This window comes from Schistocerca gregaria, chromosome 1 (assembly GCF_023897955.1).
Source record: "Schistocerca gregaria isolate iqSchGreg1 chromosome 1, iqSchGreg1.2, whole genome shotgun sequence".
Classification (NCBI taxonomy): domain Eukaryota; kingdom Metazoa; phylum Arthropoda; class Insecta; order Orthoptera; family Acrididae; genus Schistocerca; species Schistocerca gregaria.
The window spans coordinates 1108706887-1108724116 of record NC_064920.1 but is presented as its reverse complement, the minus strand read 5'-3'; the positions used below and the strand labels follow the sequence as shown (position 1 = coordinate 1108724116).

The following is a 17230-nucleotide window of genomic DNA, read 5'->3' as shown; positions in this document are numbered from 1 at the left end:
CTGAAGAGAATTTCACAAGCCAATATTGCTAAAAAAACGTTCTGTAGGATGACCGGTTTCGAGAGAGCTGTGCTTACGTCATCGGATCTGCAAGCGGATGAACAGAAGTTTATGCAAAATATTTTACAATCATGGTAATACAGCTTGACAAACTGTCTTGTTAAATAACCTATGGAATCATAATGTAACTAACGCTTTAAAATTTTTACAACACATTGTCCGTCAGTGTTGGATATCGCATTACATTCCATACGCCCTTTTCACTACCATGAAGATCATTACTCATCGGTTTGTCGAATAGAAGAGTATTACGTACAAACATAAACATAACTGTATTGGACTACAAGTGTTCACGTTCAACAGCAGCTGGCAACTGACAGTTATGTAAACACAACGACTACCACGTATGTCCACCAGGTGGCGGTATGGCGGTTGGCTGAATTAGCGTCTTGTGCGTAGTATAAAACGTAGATGCGTAATTCCTTATAGCTGATAATACGTTATTCAAGTCCATTTGAAGATACGCACACAAAACAGGATAACCCTAAAGTGTAAAAATCTGAAGATAAGCGCTGCCATCTCTTACTAGATACGGGAAGTATCAAAATTGCCGTCGGTCTAATCCCTAAATATCACCTCAGGATGTAATACAACACAGAGAATGTATTGCATTTCGTTAGACATGATTTCTGTAATGTCAAATACGGACCAACCGTCCACTACACTCCAGCTTTCCTCTAGCGGAAAGAAACTGAACAGCTGAGTAGCAGCTGTACCCAATGATATACAGGCAACAGCTAATTAACTGAAATTTGAATAGGGTTGGGGTACAGGTTGATTATATTGGAATTAATGAAAGTGTAAACATGAAATATAAGCCTTGTGTAATATGTAATATTAATCTAGTTAAGAACCAAGTTTATAACGTTTGAAGTGTTCAGTTGTCGCATTCAGTACAATAGAAATTGCGAACATAGCAGAGGTAGAAATGGGAAACGTTGACAAAAATGTGAAAATCAATGGAAATTATCGGAAGAGGAAGCATAAGCCACAGAGTTGGCGCAAAGGAATAGAGAATAAGAAGCGAAACAGTGGTAAAATAGTACAGTAATTATAAGGGTGCAGTGAAAAGAGTAAAATGACAAGGTTCGAATTGCGCCTGCGCGAGAGAACTTGTTTCGTGATCTCTGGAATCTAAGTGACAGCGATATTCAAAGTTCTTACATATTTTCCATTTTTTTCTCTGGAAGCAAGTGTTTCTCTTGACACATTCTTCTGATGTGTAAGTTCCGTCATTCATCGTATCATACCCAAGGTTTTCCCATGAGAGTATCGTTTTTAGGCAATTGGAATCTGGTGTCAAGACTGGAGCGCGAGTGGTGCCATCACTTTCTGACAGCTAACCACGGGAGAAAAGGTATGTTTCTGAGAATTTTCAGAGGCTTGCAAGTGTAGCTTTCCGAGAAATTTTGTAAGCTATAAGTATTATGCCACAGAACTGCTGGGGAGGCAGCGGTGAGTGGAATTCGGCGCACGAAATGACAGTTTGATGAACGAGGCGCGACCGACAAGGAGGCGGTTCCCGATCTGATATCCAATTGTCCGGCTGTCCAGCTAGAATCTCGGGCCATCAGAACTGGATCTGGGTCATCGGAATAGAGCTGGGCGTCTGAAACATTGAAGGGCACTCAGTGTGCGAGCATCGACCAACCCGTTGCCAGGTTACAGCACAACACGCGATTACAGCCCGACTTTCGATCGGCAAACGGGCGAATGCCCGCTAAAAACCCGTCGCAGTCGGGCGAATAACAGGAGACATTTACGAAAGAGCACTTCGTTCAATATTCCGTGCAGTCATTCAGATAGCTTGACAACATATTTCTTTTGCCATTTTACGTCAAAAACCTCCTTGTAAGTTCCCGTTCAAAATCGAGATCTACATGTAACCTACACTCCCCGAGTCACCTTATGGTGTGTGGCGGAGGGAACTTCTGTTACCACTATCATTCCACTTGTGTTTTGTTCAATTTGAGAAAGGTGCGAGCGGTAAACTACTGTTTGTAAGCAGCCGTAAGAGCCATAATTTCTCTCGCTGGTAGTTTCGCGGTATCTGTGTGAGAAGAAATAATACACTGACGCAAAAAATCACAGCACCAAGAAGGAGTAGTTCGACATAAAAGAAAGTCGGTAGGGGTGTTTCTACATTTGAAAGATGACATCTATTCAAATTTTGCGCCAGTCGCATAAGAGTGAAGCTAGTAGCTCCACTATGAGGATGCAAATCAGGCTTATTTTATACACACGCTGTAGGTGTCGTGAGCGTTAGTTAACTTTGAGATTGGAAGTGGTGAGTTGACGCTGATCAAGAATGCCTTTAAGGCGACAAAGACGCTGCTTAAGCGCATCACTGAGTTTGAACGAGGTCATGTAATAGGACTACGAGAAGCTGGATGTTCCTTCTGCGATTCTGCAGAAAGACTTGGCAAGAATGCAGTCACTGTACATGATTGTTGGCAGCGGCGGTCGCCGGAATGGACGGTCGCAGAAGCCGGGCTGCGGACGACCATGTGGCACTACCGAGAGACAAGACTATCGTGTTGGGCGTATGGCTGCCGCACATCGTGCTGCATCTGCAGCAGCAATATGGACACAGGTGGCACCACAGCTACACAACGAACTGTTACAAATAGGTTACTTCAATGACAGCTGCGAGCCAGACGCTCTGTGCATGCCACTTACCCCAAACCGAGGCGATTTGCAGTTTCATTGGTGTCAAGCGAGAACTCATTGGAAGGCAGAGCGGAGGTCTGTTGTGTTTCCTAATGAAAGCTGGTTCTGCCTCGGTGCCAGTGATGGCCGTACTTTAGTTAGGAGAGGTCTAGTTGAGGGCCCACTACCAACCTGACTGCATGCTAGAAACAGCGGACTCATACCCGAGATAGGATCTGTGGTATGATTTCGTATGAGAGCAGGAGCGCTCTTGTAGTTATCCTATGCACCCTGACTACAAATCTGTACGTCAGTCTGGTGATACGACCTGTTGCGCTGCCATCACATACATGAACAGCATTCAAATCAAATGGCTCTAATCACTATGGGACTTAATATCTGAGGTCATCAGTCCCATAGACTTAGAACTACTTAAACCTAAATAACCTAAGGACATCACACACATCAATGCCCGAGGCAGGATACGAACTTGCGACAGTAGCAGCAGCGCAGTTCCGGACTGAAGCGCCTAGAACCGCTTGGCCACAGCGGCCTGCATGAACAGTATTCCGTGCGTTATTTTCCAACAGAATAACGCCCGCCCACATACTACTTTTGTAACCTAATAAGCTCTATAATATGTCGACATGTTGTCTTGGTCTGCTCGATCACCAGCTCTGTCTCCAATCGAGCACATATTGGACAACATCGGATGACAATTCCAGCGTCATCCACAAATAGCATTAACTGTCTCTCTATTGACAGACAAAGTGTAACAGGCATGGAACTCCATCCCACAAACTAACATTCGGCATCTGTACAACACAATGCATGCGAGTCTGCATGCTTTCATTCGCTACTCTGGTGCTTACACTTGTTAATAATGTAATTACAATGAAATGAATACCCCCAGCTGCATACAGGCGTTGATATAAGTCAACGGGGACAGCTGAAAATGTGTACCATGGCAGGGACTCGAACCCGGGATCTCCTGCTGACATGGCACACGCTCTATCCTTCTGAGCCACCGAGGACACAGAGAACAGAGCGACTTCAAGGACTTATCGCTGGCACGCCTCCCGTGAGCCTCACATTCCCATCTTACTGTCCGCACTACATTCATAGTGCACCTGCCCATTATACTCATTACTCGTGGCTTTTTGACGATTCCCGTAATAGCGTGATTCTGGAAGATGACGTCAGTCAGCCTGCAGCCGCACGAGCAGCCGCACCAGCAGCCGCACGATGCCTCGTCGTCGTTATGTTAGAAGGCGCTTTAGGCCTTCTGTTTTTAAAGCTTGTAAGAGTGTCAATCTTTCTCCAAAAGCTACCGACGAGGCTTCTATACTTTCGATGTTAGAACTCATTTTATTATTTCTCTTCAAATCACATTAATCATGGAATGGAAACACACAGCAACAGAACGTACCAGCGTGACTTCAAACACTTTGTTACAGGAAATGTTCAAAATGTCCTCCGTTAGCGAGGATACATGCATCCACCCTCCGTCGCATGGAATCCCTGATGCGCTGATGCAGCCCTGGAGAATGGCGTATTGTATCACAGCCGTCCACAATACGAGCACGAAGAGTCTCTACATTTGGTACCGGGGTTGCGTAGACAAGAGCTTTCAAATGCCCTCATAAATGAAAGTCAAGAGGGTTGAGGTCAGGAGAGCGTGGAGGCCACGGAATTGGTCCGCCTCTACCAATCCATCGGTCACTGAATCTGTAGTTCAGAAGCGTACGAACACTTCGACTGAAATGTGCAGGAGCTCCATCGTGCATGAACCACATGTTGGGTCGTACTTATAAAGGCACATGTTCTAGCAGCACAGGTAGAGTATCCCGAATGAAATCATGATAACGTGCTCCATTGAGCGTAGGTGGAAGAACATGGGGCCCAATCGAGACGTCACCAACAATGCCTGCCCAAACGTTCACAGAAAATCTATGTTGATGACGTGATTGCACAATTGCGTGCGGATTCTCGTCAGCCCACACATGCTGATTGTGAAAATTTACAGTTTGATCACGTTGGAATGAAGCCTCATCCGTAAAGAGAACATTTGCACTGAAATGAGGATTGACACATTATTGGATGAACCATTCGCAGAAGTGTACCCATGGAGGCCAATCAGCTGCTGATAGTGCCTCCACACGCTGTACATGGTACGGAAACAACTGGTTCTCCCGTAACACTCCCCATACAGTGACGTGGTCAACGTTACCTTGTACAGCAGCAACTTCTCTGACGCTGCCAGCTCCGCATTTGTAAACATTGCACAGACTGCAAACCCACGTTCGTGATGAACACTAACCTGTTGATGCTACGTACTGATGTGCTTGATGCTAGTACTGTAGAGCAGTGAGTCGCATGTCAACACAAGCACCGAAGTCAACATTACCTTCCTTCAATTGGGCCAACTAGTGGTGAATCGAGGAAGTACAGTACATACTGACGAAACTAAAATTGAGCTCTAACATGGAAATTAAGCGTTTCCGGACACATGTCCACATAACATCTTTTCTTTATTTATGTGTGAGGAATGTTTCGTGAAAGTTTGACCGTACCTTTTTGTAACACCCTTATTAATGTACCAGAATTTCACATACGCAATGCCATCTTACAATGATTATCACTTAAATACGTTATCTAGAGCAATGTATTCGAGGAATTTCATTACTCTAGATTAATTATTTTTTATGTTTTTGCCGCCAGTGTTGTCCACGGAACGTGCGCTCTCGGAAATTCAACAGTTATTCACTTTGTGGTGGAAAACGCCTCTCTTGCAGTGTCTGCTACAGGATTTTTTTGGGCAACTGCGTATAGCTCTCGCGCTTATGAAGCTATTCCGCCACGAGACGTGCCGCTCTTCGCTGGCTCTTCTCTGTTTGTTCTACGTTATATAAGAAGTGCTCAAACGAAAATATACGAAAAGTCGTAACAATAAAATCGATTGAACTTTGCCTATGCCGCTTTGGGATATCGTAATGAAACAGACAGGCAATAGAAACACGCGTCGTGACCTCTCCCTAAGAAACTCAACGCTGTGCCCTCAGCAGGCAAGGTAATGCTCGACGTCCCAGGTCCGATACTCATAGAGTTCCTCGAGCACGGAATAACCATTAACAGTGACGTGGGCTGTGAGACATGTGGTGTGTCACTTGGACTGGAAATAAACAGAAAGAAGCTTTCCCTTGGGGGTAGCGACCAACTTAATTTTCAAAATTAAGCAAACAGTGTGACGGCTATTGTACGTACTGTGCAAGTAGTTGCTCTGTGCGACTCTAGTTACTATTTGCTGCGCCGGCCGTTGTGACAGAGCGGTTCTAGACATTTCAGTCCGGAACCGCGTGACTGCTCCGGTCGCAGGTTCCAATCCTACCTCCAGCATGGATGTGTATGATGTCCTTAGGTTAGATATATGGTTGGTTTGGGGAAGGCGACCAGACAGCGAGGTCATCGGTCTCATCGGATTAGGGAAGGACAGGGAAGGAAGTCGGCCGTGCCCTTTGAAAGAAACCATGCCGGCATTTTCCTGGAGCGATTTAGGGAAGTCACGGAAAACCTAAATCAGGATGGCCGGACGCGGGATTGAACCGTCGTCCTCCCGAATGCGAGTCCAGTTTCTAACCACTGCGCCATTAGGTTAGATAGGTTTAAGTAGTTCTAAGTCTAGGGGACTGATGACCGCAGGTGTTAAGTCCCGTAGTGCTCAGAGCCACTATTTGCTGCTGTGCAACTCGGGATGGTTCAAAAGGGTTCAAATAGCTCTGAGCGCTATGGGACTTAACATCTGAGGTCATCAGTCCCCTAGAACTCAAACTACTTAAACCTAACTAACCTAAGGACATCACACACATCCATACCCGAGGCAGGATTAGAACCTGCGACCGTAGCGGTCGCGTGGTTCCAGACTGCAGCGCATAGAACCGCTCGACCACAGCGGCCGACCTCGGGATGTGTGGTGGAGTAGAGTCCCGTTTGCGATTTGGGAGAGGGAAATGTAAAATCCATTGTTGTGGCTTAACTATGTTCAGTTTTTGTGAATTTTCGAACTGTGGGTGTAACTACTAGCCAGAAGGAAAAGCAGACATAAAGAGTAAATCGCTGTAGTTAATCTGGGAAATATATTCAGAATCAGTTCAAACTGTAAAGTATGTTTCGTGAACATTATTTTGATTAATGCTTGAAGCTTAGATGTTCAGAGTTTTGTCTTTTGCATAAATGAAAAGAACAGATATTAACAGGGTATAGGTATACGAACTTGCAATCTTTTGTTAATCGAACTTTCGATGAAAAGAAAGTAATATACACCTTACTTGACTAACTCTAGTCTCGTGTCCCCAGTCAGCATCGGAAAACTGTTATGGCACTGAAATAGGCTCCACGTAGGATGAATGAACGAATATACGATGACGAGTGTACAGATTTTCGACAATTTAAAGCAAGAACGATTTTGTCTACAGATTTTTTAATTGAGTTCATTGAAAAAGTATCAGATAAAAGTTGATTACAGTAATAGAAAGAACTTACACCATTTTTATGATAATAAATGCAAAGACTAATATAGACAACTTTCAGAGGTTCCTTCTCTTCTGCAACAATCTGAAAAGGGTGCGGTTTAACTCACGGATACATTAGTGCTTTTCTCACATTAATTTCCCAACTCGGTCTGCCTATTTCAAGCACAACATATTAAGAGCAAAAGACAATTAAGACATTTATACATTTTTTTGGGGCGATTTTGTGGGCCGGTCGAGTTTTGATGGGTGTCTGAGTGTTCGTCAAACAAGGAACGTAAGCATACAGCCCTATGAACTCGACAGTGGGCATCGTGGAAAACGGGAGGTCACTCACAATGTTCACGAGAACCTGGCAGTAGCTGCAAGTCGCGGTGCAGAAAACATCCCCAAAACATGACAGAATTCCGTGCAACCTGAAATACAACAATCCATGTTACAAGTCTCATTAGTGCGTCGGTGCACTCGACGCCTTGGATCAGTTGAGAAGAAGCAAAACCGCAATTAGTTGGACCACTAGTTGGCTACTGTCCATTGTCGGTGTTGTTTGGTCCATTGAAAGCAACTCTACGTGCCGCTGTGAATCACGGCCTTCTGCGCGGTACCCGACCCCAAAACGTCCAATGCATGCAGTACACTTGCCATTATTCCGTCGGAACTCTGATTGCGATGGACCATCACCCACCGAAGGAAGAAATGTCTGTCGCGTTTGAAACCAGTACTAATGTACGCATATAGCTGGGGAAAGTCAGCTGCTAAATAGTCGTTGCAGTTCATGGTGAAATACTTCAGCTGTCCTTTATTTTGAACAGTGCTGCTAGTCTCGGAAAAAGACCATTTTCAAGCTTGGCCTAACGGGAAAATACAAAACGTTAGAGACTGTGCGGTCTGACAAGGTAGTGAAAGGTTATAACCATAATACTTACGGGCAGAAATGGCAAGAATGTTATACCATGATGTAAACGATTACAAGTTGCCGTTGCAGGCCAACCACAGTAAGTAAAATTATCGCCAATATAATAACTGTACAGAACAATTGTCGTCAGAAGACTTCTTCAAATCGAAAGCCAGTAACAGACTAAACGACGAAACTGGGGCAAGCAGTACATGGAAAATAGGTAAATATCATGCCACGTTAAATAAGAAACAGTACAGCATATGCTAACTATTGTAACTATTGACACCATAGAAACAAAGAAAGTCAATCTGACCAAACTGTTTGGTAATCAATTTATAATGACTGTGAACTACTTTTAGTTGACCTGATTGCTTAGTAAAATATTGTAATTTTAAATAGCAGAGCCAAAAGGACGGGGGGGGGGGGGGGTAGAACCATTTCTTTAAAGTGAAATTTTAATGATGCACTATCGACATAGGACAATGTAATGAAAAAGAAAAATTAATAGAGAAAGAGGGTACAAACAAGAATTGAAGGGGAAAGGGGGGAGGGGGAGGATGGGGGGGTGGTGGGAGAATAGAACGAAAACGAACAAACGCAGACAAGGGACATTAACAGTCAAGTATTAGCGTGTATGTTAGTTAAGTAGATAAATGTACTTATATTATTAGCACAATCACCTGCGAAGGGGGGGGGAGGGGGATGAGGATGGCAGTTTGGGAGGGGAGGTGACAAACCATAAACAAAATTAGTGACTAAGTCACTGTAACCACAGGATAAATCAGAGAACGAATACAAAGTAAAAAGTTAGGAAACTAAGGGGTTGGGGGTGGGGGGGAGGAGGAAGGAAGGATGGAAGTCAGCCATGGGAGAAGGTGGGAATATAAAGTAGAAGAAACGTGTAATGAGAAGAAGAAACTGTGCTAACAAAACACATGAAGACAGTCCATAGCTTACATAAGAATTTTAAAAGGTTACATGAAAATAATTTTTGTGCTTAACAACTGTTTATTCTTAAAAAAAGCAAAATTAGGAAGCAGCTTCAGGATGCAAGTATCTCCTCATTTAAGGAGAATATATAGTGTAACATTATTTTCAGGGATGTTAGCTAGATAATATTTACCTAATTTACCTACTTAGTTAATGTGTAAGCTTATACTTGACAGTTAACTTCCCTTGTCTCCCTTTGTCGGTTTTCGTTTCCTTCTCCTCCCCTCTCTCCTCCCGTTTCTCCTCAATTCTTCTACACACTTTACCCAATATCTTTTCTTTTTCTTTACATTTGCCTTTGCTTGTAGTAGAGAATTAAAATTTCACTTTAAAGAAATGGTTCCACTTCCTCTGTCCAACATCTTTGGTTATGCTGATTAAAATTAGAATATCTTACTAAGATCTCAGTTCAACTAAATATCATTTTGTTTTTGTTTATGTTGTATACTTAATATTAAGATCTATTTCACAGATGTATGCTGTCTACTTTCAACCAAAGATTGTGTTGTACCTCACTGTTTGTTAGGCTAAAGCTTCACTTGTTAGCATATTTGTTATCTCTAATATGGCATTATCTTTGCCTGTTCTCCATGTACTACTTGACATATTTTCGACTGTTTATCAGTACCAGCCAAAGCTGTAAATTTCACTTTTTTTATTTATTTGATGATTAGCTTCAGACCGGGACCCACTTTCAAATCATCCAGGTAGTCAAAATTCTATTTCAAAAAATGCGAGAACCATGTCAAAAATACATACGCTTTATGAAGTTCAAATGAACAGTTACAGAGCATACACCTGGCCGAAAACTACATCTACATCTACATGGATACTCTGCAAATCACATTTAAATGCCTGGCAGAAGGTTCATCGAATCACCTTCACAATTCTCTATTATTCCAATATCGTATAGCGCGCGGAAAGAACGAACACCTATATCTTTCCGTACGAGCTCTGATTTCCCTTATTTTATCGTTGTGGTCCTTCCTCCCTACGTAGGTCGTTGTCAACAAAATATTTTGACATTCAGAGGAGAAAGTTGGTGAATAGAATTTTGTGAGAAGATTCCGTCGCAACGAAAAACGGCTTTCTTTTAATGATGTCCAGCCCAAATCCTGTATCATTTCTATGACACTCTCCCCCATATTTCGCGATAATACAAAACGTGCTGCCTTTCTTTGAACTTTTTCGATGTACTCTGTCAGTCCTACCTGGTAAGGATCCCACACCACGCAGCAGTATTCTAAAAGAGGACGGACAAGCGTAGTGTAGGCAGTCTCCTTAGTAGGTCTGTTACATTTTCTAAGTGTCCTGCCAATAAAACGCAGTCTTTGGTTAGCCTTCCCCACAACATTTTCTGTGTGTTCCTTCTAGTTTACGTTGTTCGTAACTGTAATAACTAGGTGTCTAGTTGAATTTACAGCTTTTAGAATAGACTGATTTATCGTGTAATCGAAGTTTAACGAGTTCTTTTTAGCACTCATGTGGGTGACCTGACACGTTTCGTTATTTAGGATCAACTGCCAATTTTCGCATAACTCAGATATCTTTTTTAAATCGTTTTGCAGTTTGTTTTGATCTTCTGATGACTTTATAAGTAAATAAACGACAGTGTCGTCTGCAAACAACCGAAGACGGCTGCTCAGATTGTCTCCCAAATCGTTTATATAGATAAGTAACAGAAAAGGGCCTATAACACTACCTTGGGGAACGCCAGAAGTCACTTTTGTTTTACTCGATGACTTTCCGTCAGTTACTACGAACTGTGACCTCTCTGACAGGAAATCACAAATCCAGTCACATAACTGAGACGATATTCCATAATCAGTCAATTTCACTACAAGCCGCTTGTGTGGTAGAGTGTCAAAAGCCTTCCGGAAATCCAGAAATACGGAATCGATCTGAAATCCCACATAGTCATCAAGTAAATAAAAAAAGTGAAATTTGCAACTTTGGCTGGTTTTCCGTTGTACTGATTAAGACAAGTTGCTGACGTGCAATTATCCCAGCATGCTGCAAGTTCGTTCATCTGTTTAGTTTGTTACTGGCTTTCGACGTGAATCAGCCTTCTGGTGACAACTGCTCTGTACAGTTATTATATTGTTGACAATTTTACTGACTATGGCTGGTCTGTAACAGCAACTTGCAAGCGTTTACATCATGGTACAACATTTTAGCCATTTATGCCTTATGTGCGATGTTTATAACATGACGCAAACTTGTCAAACTGTAAAATTTCTTACGTTTTGCATTTCCGCGTTTATGATAGACTTGAAAATGGTCTGTTATCGAAACCAGTAGTACAGCGCAAAATGAATGACAGCTTAAGGTTTCCAACGAAACCGATACTCATCGACAAGGTGTGACAGTCGGGGTCGGATACTTTTAAGACCAGGGTGTAAACCCTGTTACATGGCTACGAATGTAACACTATTTCTTGCATACACGATGGACAGTTGGTGCTGATACAACAACAAGCATGGGCATGCATCTTCATTTACGGTGTGCTTGTGGGCCCATCAAACGCGATATCTCCGGTTTGGCATTCTGTCACTTCTTCATGACGACCAAGATTTTTGCGCTGATTACATACATCCAACTGGCACAAACGCTATTTGAACGAAAGTATCCGCACACCTGTTAGTGTACTTTAGTATGGAAAGTGCCCATCCTATGCCTTTATGATGGCTTGAACTCTGCTGGGAACACTTTCAGGGATGTGTGTGACTGTCTGCGGAGGAAAGGCGAAACCAGAGAAGATAGTGATGTTTAACGCTATGGTCTGGAGTGAAGTCTGCCTTGTATTGCCTATGGCAAAGGTGTTCCACCGGGTTCAGGTAGGAACTGGGCTGGGCAATCCATTTCAGGAATGTTATTGTGGACACAGCATTTCCTCACAGATAGTTAACTGTTCCTCTATTTTTTGCAGAACACAGTGTTGTAAGATGTGCCCACATCCTTCCGCATTCAGTGTTTTCTTAAGCGCAATAAAGGGGCCACACTCTAACGACGAAAAAGAACCCAACTCTGTGGCACCACATACCAAGTGAGGTGGCGCAGTGGTTAGCACGCTGGACGACGGTTCAAACCCGAGTCCGACCATATTGATATAGGTTTCCCTAAATCGCTTTAGTCAAATGCCGGGATGGTTCCTTTGGAAGGGCACGGCCGACTTCCTCCCTCCTACTTCGCTAATCCGATGTGACCGATGACCTTACTTTTTGGTCTCCCCCCCCCCCCCCCAAACCAAAGAAACAACCAATCAACCAACACCACGTCCTTCGTACTAACTGTTGGTACATACGACAGCAGATAACGTTCTCCATGCATTCGCCAAACTCAAAAACTTCCATCGCATGGCCACATGGTATAGTGTGATTCGTCACTCCAAATCAAGCGTTTCCAGTCATCCACTGTGCACTGCCACCGCTCTTTACTCCACCTTTAGCGTCGCTTAGCATCCACTCCTCGACCATTGTACCCTATACTTTTTAACTCCCTACTCACAGCCACTGTGCTAACTGGACTGATGGTAGCACTTTGGAGCTCATGAATGGTCCCTTCCACTGATTTCATGGAATTTTTTGTCTATGCACTCACCCTGCGCCAGTACTCGACAGTCTCTGTGCGACAGTACATGAGTTCTGCCTAGTCTTGGTTTAGCTGTGGATGTACTTTCGCGATTCCACTTAACAGTCATATTACCACAGCTGACTCGGGCATCCTTAGAAGGGATGGAATGTCCGATTTTTTAGTCTGGTGACATCCAATGACTAGCCCACGTTCGAAGTCACTGAACTCTCCGGACTGCTTCTCTACTGACAACACAACACTCCCCGCGTCCTTCTGAACATGCGGGTCAGCCTCTGGTGATATCTAGTGGAGAATTCCGTGTTTTATAGGGGTATCCGGATACTTTTGGTCAGATAGTGTGCATGCTACATCACTCCCATGACTTTATCAGCGGGGGAGGGTCGCATAAGTGCCTCGTACCACTTTCACATGATCTACAGCCCACCAAAGGGGCCAGTGTGCTCTTTTATGGGGTGACTAGTGCTTTGATTTTCCGGCGAGCTACATTCCCAAGTTAATAATTTAAAGATTCCTTTGTACAGGTTGCTACCCCTGGAAAAAATTTATCTGGCTTTCTTTGCTCACCTATTCCAGAGATACCTCAGCATTTCGTTCTTTATCAGCAGATTGCTACTAGCAGATACCATACTTTTCGTGACCCAGCTGCGGCCACACTGTTAGGGTGAGATGATGGCGGTACGTCACCTTGCGCAGCGTGCACCTGCAGGCGTCGGGCTCTCCCTGCAGGGCGCAGCAGGAGGCGGGCTTCATCTGCAGCAGCGCCGTCGACAGGTTGAGGTGCTCGCGGCCGAAGCTGCGCCACTCCCAGTCGGTGAACACCAGCGTCCAGCGCTCCGCCTTCCGCACCAGACCGCCGGCTGTCGCCTGCGTACACGTACACCTGCCAACGCTCACAAACTCACTCAAATACAAATCTGCTGGCCAAGGCACTAGCGCAGTTTTCTAAATACACTACTGGCCGTTAAAATTGCTTCCACCACGAAGATGACGTGCTACAGACGCGAAAATTAACCGACAGGAAGAAGATGCTGTGATATGCAAGTGATTAGCTTTTCAGAGCATTCACACAAGGTTGGCGCCGGTGGCGATACCTACAACCTGCTGACATGAGGAAAGCTTCCAACCGATTTCTCATACACAAACAGCAGTTGACCGCCGTTGCCTGGTGAAACGTTGTTGTGATGCCTCGTGTAAGGAGGAGAAATGCGTACCATCACGTTTCCGACTTTGATAAAGGTCGAATTGTGACTTATCGCGATTGCGGTTTATCGTATCGCGACATTGCTGCTCGCGTTGGTCGAGATCCAATGACTGTTAGCAGAATATGGAATCGGAGGGTTCAGGAGGGTAATACGGAAGGACGTGCTGGATCCCAACGGCCTCGTATTACTAGCAGTCGAGATGACAGACATCGTATCCGCATGGCTGTAACGGATCGTGCAGCCACGTCTCGATCCCTGAGTCAACAGATGGAGACTTTTGCAAAACAAGAACCATCTGCACGAACAGTTCGACGTCGTTTGCAGCAGCATGGACTATCAGCTCGGAGACCATGGCTGCGGTTTCCCTTGACTATATCACAGACAGGAACGCCTGTGATGGTGTACTCAACGACGAAACTGGGTGCACGAATGGCAAAATGTCATTTTTTTCGGATAAATCCAGGTTCTGTTTACAGCATCATGATGGTCGCATCCGTGTTTGGCGACATCGCGGTAAACGCACATTGGAGGCGTGCATTCGTCATCGCCATACTGGCGTATCACCCGGCGTGATGGTGTGGGGTGCGATTGGTTATAGGTCTCGGTCACCCCTTGTTCTCATTGACGGCACTTTGAACAGTGAATTTCTCAGGATCTATGCACCCAAATTGCGTGAAAATGTAAACACATGTCAGTTCTAGTGTGGTATATTTGTCCAATGAATACCCGTTTATCATCTGCATTTCTTCTTGGTGTAGCAATTTAAATGGCCAGTAGTAGTATTAGTCATTAGTCCATTCAGGTAGAGGCCACAGAAAGGGAGCGATAGGGCAAAGGGTGAAAGAGGGTACCAGAGTGACTCAGTTATTTATCAGACGCTGACCAAAGCTACATGGTCTTAGACAGTGTCAGTATATAGTTTACAGAACGACGAGTATAAAATTAAGGAATTAATAACACACGAAGAAATTGTGAGGAAGTACAGGAATAAATAACGCATTGCAGTAGGATGTTCTTAACTACTGCGAGGAACTCCTCTAAAGAAAAGTATAAGTGTTTCATAAGGAAGCCTTTTTTTTTATCAGACAATTTTTTTCCTGTAAATAAGTTATATAAAACTGCAACCAGTCACATTTTTTAACAATTTGTTTCATTCCATGAACCGGTTTTCGAACGTTTTCAAGTTCATCTTGAGATGATTCTGGAAGTTACATTATTATTTCTAGCATAATGCTGGGTGCTCGCTCTATGACAAGAAGATGGAACAAGCTTTAATGTATCGCCATGACTGTTGCTTATCCGTTGATATGGATGTAAATTTAGTTTTTTACCTACTGATGCAGACGCGCAGCTTTTTTCCTTTAGTGTCCATCTGTCTGCCACCATTGATGTCCAGTTGTTATATCACTACACACACTTTCACACAAACTATATTAATTTACACTCTGACAGCGAAACTCCGCCATCACCCAGGATTCGCTTTACAACTGTTGCTTGTAACAAAGATCTTGAGAAAAAGGTATGGCAAAGGCCTACTTTGTTCTTTTTTTACATGTATTAAAGTCGATATGAGGGCAAATATTTTAATCAGACTGGCGATAACATGAGAGCACGAAATAAAATAAATAAATTATTGCAAGAACAATCTTCAAGTGATCTGATGTCTTATTTCTAGTTGTTTATTAACATATAATACAGGCAGTTTATAGCAAATACTTTAATCATGACTGGTATTAACATGAATGCCCAGGAATCAATAATACAGAGTTATTTTATCTGTAATGAGAAACACTGTTCATATGGCTAGGATCTTTATATTTAAATTTAAATTTTTAAATAGTAACAAAATTTTAAATGAACTGTTGACTTGTTTCTGTTGTTACGTTAACATGATCTGGGATATTAGTAAGATTATTTTAACTAAAGGTATATGTATAAAATTTATAGTTTGTAATGGACTAAAGCTGTTTGTATGACCATACACTTCATGTTTAAAAACCAAGAACAAAAGTTCAAATGAACTGTTGACTTATTTTTGTTCTTGCATTGAAGTGATATAGAATATTCGTACAGGCAGCTTTTGTTTATTCCAGGTAGAAGTAATATATATAAAAGTACTAATTTATGTCAACAGTAGAAGGCTATACCATTTAAATATATAGTACAGGTTTTATTTTGTGGTATGATATTACATTGGCACCAAAGTGGTTAGGATGTAAGGAGAGGGACAGGGGGGGGGGAATCGTTAGGGAGGGGGGATGGGGAGGGGGTGTAGGGTTGGTTGAGTAGTTACTTGTTTTGACCTCCTAGATCTTCAAAGTTCTGAAGGTAAAATTTGTTTCTCAGTTCAATTTGGTAATTGAGTACGTAGTCAGATGCTGCATTTGGTAGGTAAATCTTCCAGTTTCCTCAAGAAGATCAAGTATCGTGCCTTTGTTGGCAAGATGGAGTTTTTGGAGATGTTGTTCAAATGTTGTTTGCAGAATGTTTGGAAGATGTGAGGAAAAGCTGGATTTATTCAGGTTGTTAACATGGAATGCATCTATGTGTTCTTTAAATCTTGTTGTGAAGCTTCTACCAGTTTGTCCAATGTAGAAGATGTGACATGAGTTGCAAATGAACGTGTATACGCCTGACTTTTGATACTGTTATATAGTGGTTTTGGTACTGTGTCTGATTTTCTTTTGTGTTTTGTTGTTGGTGAAGAAGCTTATTTTTATGTTGTAAGTCTTGAAGAGGTTGGCAATTTGGTGAGAAATCTTCCCTATGCGTAATGCATAAGCATAATCAATTTTTTTTCTATTCTTCTGGAAGGCAGTCGAGAATAAAACCTGTTGAGCAATACTACGCTTATGGAAGCATTCTCCAAGCGAACATTGTTTTTACGTCTAGTGTTCAGTGAATGAATGCGGCAGATTCTTTTGAATGTGTCAATATTGTCAATAACAAATCACATGAAGGAATATAATATACACTCCTGGAAATTGAAATAAGAACACCGTGAATTCATTGTCCCAGGAAGGGGAAACTTTATTGACACATTCCTGGGGTCAGATACATCACATGATCACACTGACAGAACCACAGGCACATAGACACAGGCAACAGAGCATGCACAATGTCGGCGCTAGTACAGTGTATATCCACCTTTCGCAGCAATGCAGGCTGCTATTCTCCCATGGAGACGATCGTAGAGATGCTGGATGTAGTCCTGTGGAACGGCTTGCCACGCCATTTCCACCTGGCGCCTCAGTTGGACCAGCGTTAGAGCTGGACGTGCAGACCGCGTGAGACGACGCTTCATCCAGTCC

At 43.1% G+C, this 17230-nt stretch overlaps 1 protein-coding gene across 1 annotated transcript in view; it reads right to left on the bottom strand.

Moving 5' to 3' along the window:
• LOC126315899 (ionotropic receptor 25a) overlaps window positions 1-17230 on the bottom strand; it is a 208827-nt gene that overhangs the window by 100660 nt on the left and 90937 nt on the right. Inside the window, exon 6 of the mRNA XM_049992710.1 lies at window positions 13402-13581. Coding sequence (XP_049848667.1) covers window positions 13402-13581 — 180 coding nt within the window. The remainder of the gene's footprint in view (window positions 1-13401; window positions 13582-17230) is intronic.